The following is an 8,736-nucleotide window of genomic DNA, read 5'->3' as shown; positions in this document are numbered from 1 at the left end:
GGATATGTAAGTGTACATTGATTCTTATTCATTCTACATCTTCTGAATAAGACCAACACCTTTTCTTTGAATACATCTCTGATTTTCATGTTCTGCTTATTTTAAAGTGATGTAAGACTTTAAGACATTTACAAAGCAATCTGAATATAAACTTTCTAGATTTTGTAACATTTTCTCTTGTATTTTAACAGCCACATTACCTGCTTACTTTATAGTATTTTTTAGCAACTTGGCTGGTTATCAAGTCTTTAAAGCATCCACTTAGTTCTCAGAAACAGCAGCTTTTCCTACATGTATTTTTCATTGGCTTGTGTGAATTTAGAATATTTAACTGGCATGAACAGCTTTGGGATCAAATAAAAATAGTCTGGATGGTCCTACACCTCACCTGGTAGAGCAGAAGTGCACAACGCACTAAGAAGTACCCTGTTGGCTGTGAGCATTCAGCAAGCCATGACCACCACTGATCTAACTTCCAGGAGAAAGTCGGGTCAGTCTGGCAGTTCGCTTGAGGAAGAATCAGAAAAGAAAACTGAAATTTATTTTAAATGACTCAGATTTCAAGAAATAGAGTCTAGCCAAAACCGGTTTGGCTCAGTGGATAGAGCGTCGGCTTCCCTCTCATCGATGTTTCTAACTCTCTATCTCTCTCCCTTCCTCTCTGTAGAATATCAATAAAATATATTTTGAAAAAAAAGAAATAGAGTCTAAGACTCTCAGCAGCATGGAGTAGTAGAAAGGGCACACGGCTCCAGAGTTGAAGCCAGGCCAGGCTATGGTGTGGTTCCATGGCCCTGACCAACTTCTCTGTTGCAAAAATAATATCTATATATATAAAAAGCCCAATATGCAAAGTGTCCCCTCAGGAGTTCTACCAAACAGGACTTGGATCACTTGCTATGACGTGTGCTGACCACCAGGGGCAGAACGAAGGGAGGCCCCGGCTGGCAGCTGGGGAAGGGAGGCCCTGGCTGGCAGCCAGCAGCCGCCAGGGACCCTACCCATGCACGATTTCGAGCACTGGTCCTCTAGTGAGAATATAAGACACCTAGAGTAATGTCTGGGTAAAAATGACAATTGCTAGGATTATCATTGTGTTCTTGGGCTCAGGAACTAGATTTGTTTGACGTTACTAATTCTAATGAGGTCTTAAAGAAAAGCAGTGTATTTAAATTTTGTAGTTAAAAATAATTTTATACCACACAGCCTTTTTTACTTTTTAAATAATTTTAAGTGTATTTTTTTATCACTCTCACAGTTACTGACCTTTACTTGACAACTAAATTTTCTTTTTTTCCATTAAAGGTGTTTTACAGCTTTCACCACAGTTGCATCAGCTTACAGTTATTATCGTTACGGTCGGAAAACTGTTCAGGTGATAAATGGCAGATGAAGGTCATCCGCCATCATTAGCAAGGAAGCAATATACATCATTGGCAGCAGGGCCAGTGGAAATGTACAGGAGTCTCCCTACTTTGAAAAAGGACTTGTCAGATCAAACCATGTCATCAGTATTTAATGTGCATTGAAAATAAGCTTGATCATGGGCATATGCAGAATTTCCAATGTATTTTTAAATACAAATAAAACTATCGTTTAGAATTTTTTACCTTAGGTTTCTTGATTAACTTATAAGGAATCAATTCCAATTATTGTCAGTCATTTTTTAATATTTTTTTTAAAAAGTAGTGTCCAGAGCATGGAAACTGGAGAATTGCCACTTCTCTTTAATAGAACTTAGATCGCTCACAAAGCATTGGGGAATTTCCTAGGTTTAAATATATGTAGCCTACACAAGGTGGCTATACAACTTTAAGTTTAATTTGATCAGTATGTATATTAACAGTTAATGTGGTTAATATTTGATCATTTAGGCTAATGACAATAAAGGTACCTTAGTTGTAGATGAAGTAAACTTGTAAAGAGATTATAAAGATCAAAATAGAAGGTATTGAAGTTCATGTTCAGTAGTCTTCCAACCTCTCAGGTGCCTAATAGTTTTTCAGGATAACAAGTAACAGAAGTAGTTGGAATAATAAAACATATCCATGAGCCTACACCCTCCAAGAGGCAGTGAATTATAGCATGCCTTCCCACTGTATTTCTAACATGGCAATGTTTGTATGATATTGGAATCTGTACTCATATGTATATAATATAAAACTGTATTTTTTAAACTTTGGGGAATATTCTTTTGTTAAGATGTTAAAAGAATAAAAAATCTGGAAAACAGTATACCTTCAATCTTGTGTTGTTTGTATAGCATATTATAGTTCTTGATTGTGTAAGTTTTCTGATTCATAACGTTCATTCTGATACATCACTTGCACTTGCATTGTAAAAATAATTGGTTTGGGACCATCTGACTTAAAAGCGCTTATTCTCACTACGCCGCATGTTTAGGAGAATGGGAGAAAGGGTCAGTGCTGTGCTTCCTCTTATCAGTGGAGGCCTGTTGCTGCATGTTGTTCCAGGTTCTAATTTCAAGTGTAATGTGGAATTATTTAGATGATGTGATTATCTAAACAGCCTGTTGAGCTGTGTTAAAATGGGCAGCTACAAGCAAAATTCATGCCTCTTGGTGGTATCCTTGTATCAGTGTGCCCCTCTGTTGCCTGCTGGCCCTGGCTTCCTTGTTCCCAAGCTAGCTGCTCAGCCACCATTGGCTTGGAGCACACTGAAGCCTTTAGGCAGGGACACTGCCACTGAATCGAATGGAGGGCCTTGAGAGGGAAGAGAAGGGTGCTGTGTGCCTGGTTCTTTCCTTCTGGAACCTCCTGTATAGTCTTAGTCTGGGAGGTGGTGAGGCTGAAGGCAGAAGTCTGTACCACCCAAGAGGCACACTGAGCATGTCTCGGCACTAGCAAAATGTGAGCACACTAAAAAGGTATTCCAGAAAAAGAACTCGAAATAAAGTAGTTATGGAAAAACTAGGATTTGCACTTTACTCTGCTTGTTTACAGTTTAGTGTCGATGCTATTTGGAGTGACTTACGGGTTGCCCTCATGGTCTCTAGAATTAAGGCCTTATTGGGTGTGGTTAACACATTGCGGACGGGTCACTTGAATTCTCGTGTTTTCTGTTCTAAAGCTTGTGGCCAATCACCCGAATTCTCGGCTTTTCATTGTCATTTAGAGAGAAATTGTAACGGAAAACACATTCGCTGGAGTTAAAAATTACAAAAGGAATGAAAAGTGATTAGTCTCTTGTCGTTAGTAATAAAAATAACTTTTTTATACCGATTTGGTATTTTTAAAGTGTTCAGTAACCATAAAGTGATTAGTCTCTTGTCATTAGTAATAAAAATAACTTTTTAATATCAATTTGGTATTTTTAAACTGTTCAGTAACCGTGGATAGTGATGAAGAACATGATAAAAATCTGGATAGATTTGCTGACAATTTATCAGATATTTCAAGTGAAAGTGATGAAAGCTTTGACAGTGGTAGTGATACAGTTAGATATAGTTATTCCTTCAAAAAGGCGAAAATTAGTAATTTCAAGTGATTCCGAACTTGAAATTTTGAACAATTCCACACATGATTTTGAGTGTAATTTGCATCTTGGTTGCCGAGATAATGATTGGTCAAAAGAGGACTTTCAACCTAATTTGGAAAAATTTGAAGGTAATTCTGGGGTTACAGTTATACCGTCTGATTCTAAGAACATCATTGAAGTCACCAACTTGATTTTTGATGATGATCTGTTTGAACTATTTTGTCATCAATTGAACATGTAACCAAAATTTGGGAAAGCACAAAATTTAGAAAGCAATAAAGTGGTCTCCTGTTACTCCAACAGATAGGAAAAATTTTTTAGGACTTATGGTGCTAATGGAGCATACTCGAAAGGATACTTGGAAAGAATATTGGTCTACAAATCCAGTTCTAGCTGTTCCAATATTTCCTGAGACAATGAGTCAAAATCATTTTGAACAAATCTGGACTTATTGGCATTTCAATGACAATGCAAACATGACTAAATCTTCATCCAGGCTATTTAAAATTCAATCTGTACTCCACCACTTTATTAGTAAATTTCAAACAATATATAAAACTATGCTAGAATTATCATTAGATGAAGGCCATGATTCCCCAGAGGGGAGATCTTCTATTTCGAACTTAACAACCCAGCTAAAATTATTAAATATGGTTTATTGTAAGAATGGTATGTGAGAGCAAGACGGTATATTTGCAATATGGAAATTTACACAGGTGAAGGAAAAAAATTGAATGACTATTCTGTCACTACTTTGGCCGTATCTGGAATTGGGGCATCACATATACCAAGATAACTATTATAATAGCATTTCAATTGCAGAAACTATATATAAAAAATATCCTAAAGTTTGCAAAGTATGCAAAAGTAATAGTAAGAGAAGAGAAACGCATTACATTTGCCAGCTTTGTTTAGTTTCACTTCTATTACACAGTGTTTTACAAAGTATCATACTTTAAAAAGATATTAGCTTCATCTACACGATGGAATACTATGCTGCTGTAAAAAAGAAGGAATCCTTACCATTTGCAACAGCATGGATGGAACTGGAGAACATTATGCTAAGTGAAATAAGCCAGTCAATGAAAGAAAAATACCACATGATCTCACTCATTTATGGATAATAAAGACCATTATAAACTGATGAACAAAAATAAACACAGGCAGAGCAGCATCGAATGGACTGTCAAACTACAGCAGGAAGGTTGGGAGATGGGAAAGGGGGGTAAGAGATCAACCGAAGGACTTGTATGCATGCATATAAGCATAACCAATGGACATAAGACACTGGGGGCTAGGGGAGCCCGGGGGAATGTCAAGAGGAGAAAAAAAAAAGGAGACCTATGTAATACTCTTTGTAATACTTTAAGCAATAAAAAAAAATGTATCAGAGAAAAAAATAAAAAGATATTAGCTTGTAAGAACATGTAATAAACAACTTCAAAATGCAATGGGTATTTAATTTTAAAGTGTGCCTTTAACATTTATGTAAAAAGTTTTTTGTACTCGTTCAATAGAAACTTATCTGGCCACTGGGTAAAGCTAGCAATAAAACTACTGGTCCACAATGTTAATATACCTTGGCCACCTCAACCCTCAGAAAAATAGTCCAACTCTCCTCAGGTTTTTCATACTGAGCTGTTATAAAACATGTAAATTCTATGAGTGTCGAACACATTGGAATTGTATTAGGCATGTTTGTGTGAATATTCATGCAAACAGACTCAAAACAGCTGAAATTCATGTTGGTGCCTCCACATAACAGACTCAATTTTGGTAATAAGCTGAAAAAGGCATTGGGATAACAGCATCTCTGAAAATTTTATGCTAATTATATATATTTTTAATTTTGCTGTGCATTTTTTTTTTTTTTACTTTTAAATTTTTAATCAGGAACTGGTAGATATCTTTTGAATCACTAAGTCCAGTTCTCTTGATTACATATGTGATGAACCTAGTGATACATCTTAGAATTTGGGGGAGCTTTTTAAAACTTCAAACATCTAGAAATACTAGTATATAGTACAGTTCAGTTATTCAGATCAAACTTGAATATGCTCAGTTTCTGCAGCAGGGCTTTTGTGCTGCAGCACATTTTGGAAACAAAAGACAAATGAGAACCAAACTGGATTTTTTTTTTTTTTTACAGTAGAAATAAATGCTGTTGTGGGTTTAATTGTGTCTCCCAAAAAGGTATGTTCCAGCTCTAACCCCTGGCTCCTGTGAACGTGACCTTATTTGGAAATAAGGTCTTCGCAGATGTAATCAAGTTAGGTAGGATGAGGTCATACTGAATTTGGTCAGCCTTAATCCAGTGTCTCCTGTCCTTGAAAGAAGAAGGAAATTTGACTTCTGGGTATTTATCTGAAGGAAATGAAAGCACCATCTTGAAGAGAAATCTGAACCCCTATGTTTGTTGCAGCATTTTTGCAAAAGACAACCGAAGCTGTCTGTCAGTGGATGAATGGATACAGAAAACATGGAACGTTATTCAACCACAGAAAGGAAATCCTGCCTTGTGCAATAACATGGAACTTCAGGGCATTGTACTAAGTGAAATAAGTCAGAGAAAGACAAGTTCTGTATGATCTCCCTTATATGTGGGATCTAAAAAATGTTTTATAGAAACAGGTGAGTGGTTCCCAGGGTGGGGGAGGTGGGGGGATGTGTGAAGCTGGTCAAAGTATACAACCTTCCAGTTACAAGATGAATAAGATCGGGGAATCTAATGATTCCCAGAAGACAGCATGATGACTATAGTTAATACTGCATTATACACATATATCAAATCACATCATACACTTCAGTGTTTTGTGCCATGTCTCTCAAAGCAGGGGGCAAATAATAGAAAAAAGGGCGCTTTGGACACACACAATGTCGTGAGACAACAGAGGCATGTATAGGTTGGAGTGATAGATCTTCAAGCCAAGGGACACCAAGGATTGCCAGCAGCCACCAGGAGCTAGGAGAGGGGCATGGAACAATTCTCCAGGTCTCTGGAAGGAGCCAACCCTGCTGACCCCTTCACTGCTGATTTCTGGCTTGAACTATAATAACACATTTCTGTTGTTTTAAGGCACTCGGTTTGTGGTAATTTGTTAGGATAGCCGCAGGAAGCGACCAAATGTTAACGTAGAGAATTAAAATCTAGAAATATGACCCCCCTTATAATTTTATAAAATCACTTTCCCCCCTAAGATTGTATAAAAGTAAAAAGGGGTGTAGTAAGGCATATCCCACACACAGACACAAATCATGAAGGCATTGTTTAATGCAATTGGAAGGAGAGAAATGCTTTGGCCTCTAGCTAGAGCCTTGAGGTTTTCTTTTGCTTTTTTTTTGGTTAAAAAATATGTTTTTATCAACGTTAGAGAGAGAGGAAGGGAGAGAAGATAGATAGAAACACTGATGAGAGAGACATCCATTAGCGGCCTCCTGCACGCCCCCTATTGGGAATTGAGCCCACAGCAGGGCACGTGCCCTGACCAGAAGTTGAAACCTGACCTCCTAGTTCATAGGTTGATGCTCAACCAATGAGCCACACTGGCCAGACCTTTTGCTTTCTAAAAAAAGTTCCTGAAAATGAATGTATTATGCTTACTTTTTTTTTTTAAAGTTCACAATTCCTTTGCCCACTTCAGTGAAATGCCATAAACACTGACTTTAAAACCTTTCCTGTGTTTCACAGATGTTCCCAGAAGACTGTGGGTGTTTTTTAATTGAATGTATAGGGGTGACATTGGTTAATGGTGTATAATTCTATGCTTACTCAACTGTATATTGTTTATATTGTTTATATTGTTTTGGGTGTTCACTACCCCAAGTCAAGTTTCCTTCCATTATCATTTATCCTCCTATATCCTCTCCTACCTCCCTTTACTCTCCTTCCCCTCTAGTAATCACCATGTTGTTGTCTGTGTCTATGGGGTCTTTTTTGCTTAATCACTTCACCCTTTTCACCCAGCCCTGCAGCCCCCCTCCCCTCTGACAGCTACCAGTCTGTTTTCTATCAGAGTCTGTTTCTATTTTGTTTGTTAGTTTATTTTATTATATTCTACATATGAGTGAAATTATATGGTACTTGTCTTTCTCTGACTGGCTTATTTCACTTAATACTCTCCAGGTCCATTCATGCTGACCCAAAAGATAAGATCTCCTTATTTTTAATGGCCAAGTAATATTCCATTGTGTAAATATACCACAGCTTTTTTATCCACTCATCTACTAATGGGTACCTGGGATGCTTCCAAATCTTGGCTAATGTAAATAATGCTACAATGAACAAAAAGACCCCTAACAGCTTTAGCAATCTTGAGAAAGAAGTACAAAGTGGGAGGAATCATGCTACCTGGTATCAAAGTATACTACAAGACCATAGTAATCAAAACAGCCTGCTACTGGCATAAAAACAGACATACAGATCAATGGAACAGAATAGAGAACCCAGAAATAAATCCAGGCCTTTATGGTCAATGAATATTTGACAAAGGAATCAAAAACATACCATGGGGTAAAGATAGTCTATTCAATAAAAGGAGAAAAATGCTTTGGCCTCCAGCTAGAGCCTTGAGGTTTTCTTTTGCTCATTTTCTTTTTGGTTAAAAAATATGTTTTTTAAGTGCAAAAAAAAGAAAGAAAGAAACTAAACCACTTTCTTACAACATACCCAAGAATAAACTCAAAATGGATAAAAGACTTAAATGTAAGTCATGAAACCATAAAAATCCTAGAGGAAAACATAGGCAGTAATATCCCGGACATTTCTCATAGCAATATTTTCCCCTGTTGGGCAAGGGGAAAAAAATAAACAATTGGGCTATATCAAACTCAAGAGTTTTTGCACAGCAAGGGAAAAAAAATCAGCAAAAGGAAAAGACAGCCACTGAATAGGAGAACATATTCACCAGTGATACATTTGATATTTTTAATATTCAAAATTTATAAAGGACATATAAAACTCAACACCAAACAAACAAACAATGCAATTAAAAATGAGCAAAGGGCCTGAAAAGACTGAGGTTTTAACTATGAAGCTAGGAGCACGTTTTGCCATATCCTGAAATGCGACAAAGAAACTCGGGGAGGCCTCAGGAAACAGCCAGTGCTCTTCTCCCTCAGATGAAAAACCCCGCTGGGGTTGGTTCCTTGAATAACAAACACGTGCCCTGCCTCAGCTTGACCAGGGGGGGACTTATTTCACTTAGTATAATGCCCTCAACTTCCTAAAACGGCCTGAGG

At 37.3% G+C, this 8,736-nt stretch overlaps 2 protein-coding genes across 2 annotated transcripts in view; one reads left to right on the top strand and one right to left on the bottom strand.

The window, feature by feature from the left end:
- The window catches only part of CRLS1 (cardiolipin synthase 1), a 19,257-nt gene extending 17,022 nt beyond the window's left edge, over positions 1-2,235 (top strand). Inside the window, exon 6 of the mRNA XM_014546476.1 lies at positions 1,306-2,235. Coding sequence (XP_014401962.1) covers positions 1,306-1,393 — 88 coding nt within the window. The 3' untranslated portion in view covers positions 1,394-2,235. The remainder of the gene's footprint in view (positions 1-1,305) is intronic.
- An 849-nt stretch (positions 2,236-3,084) lies between these two features.
- The window catches only part of LRRN4 (leucine rich repeat neuronal 4), a 14,379-nt gene continuing 8,727 nt past the window's right edge, over positions 3,085-8,736 (bottom strand). Inside the window, exon 7 of the mRNA XM_005874744.2 lies at positions 3,085-3,163. Within this exon, the coding sequence (XP_005874806.1) occupies positions 3,085-3,163 (79 nt within the window). The remainder of the gene's footprint in view (positions 3,164-8,736) is intronic.

The sequence above is a fragment of the Myotis brandtii genome, unplaced genomic scaffold (genome assembly GCF_000412655.1).
Source record: "Myotis brandtii unplaced genomic scaffold, ASM41265v1 scaffold45, whole genome shotgun sequence".
Lineage (NCBI taxonomy): Eukaryota > Metazoa > Chordata > Mammalia > Chiroptera > Vespertilionidae > Myotis > Myotis brandtii.
This window is presented reverse-complemented; position numbering and strand designations above follow the sequence as displayed.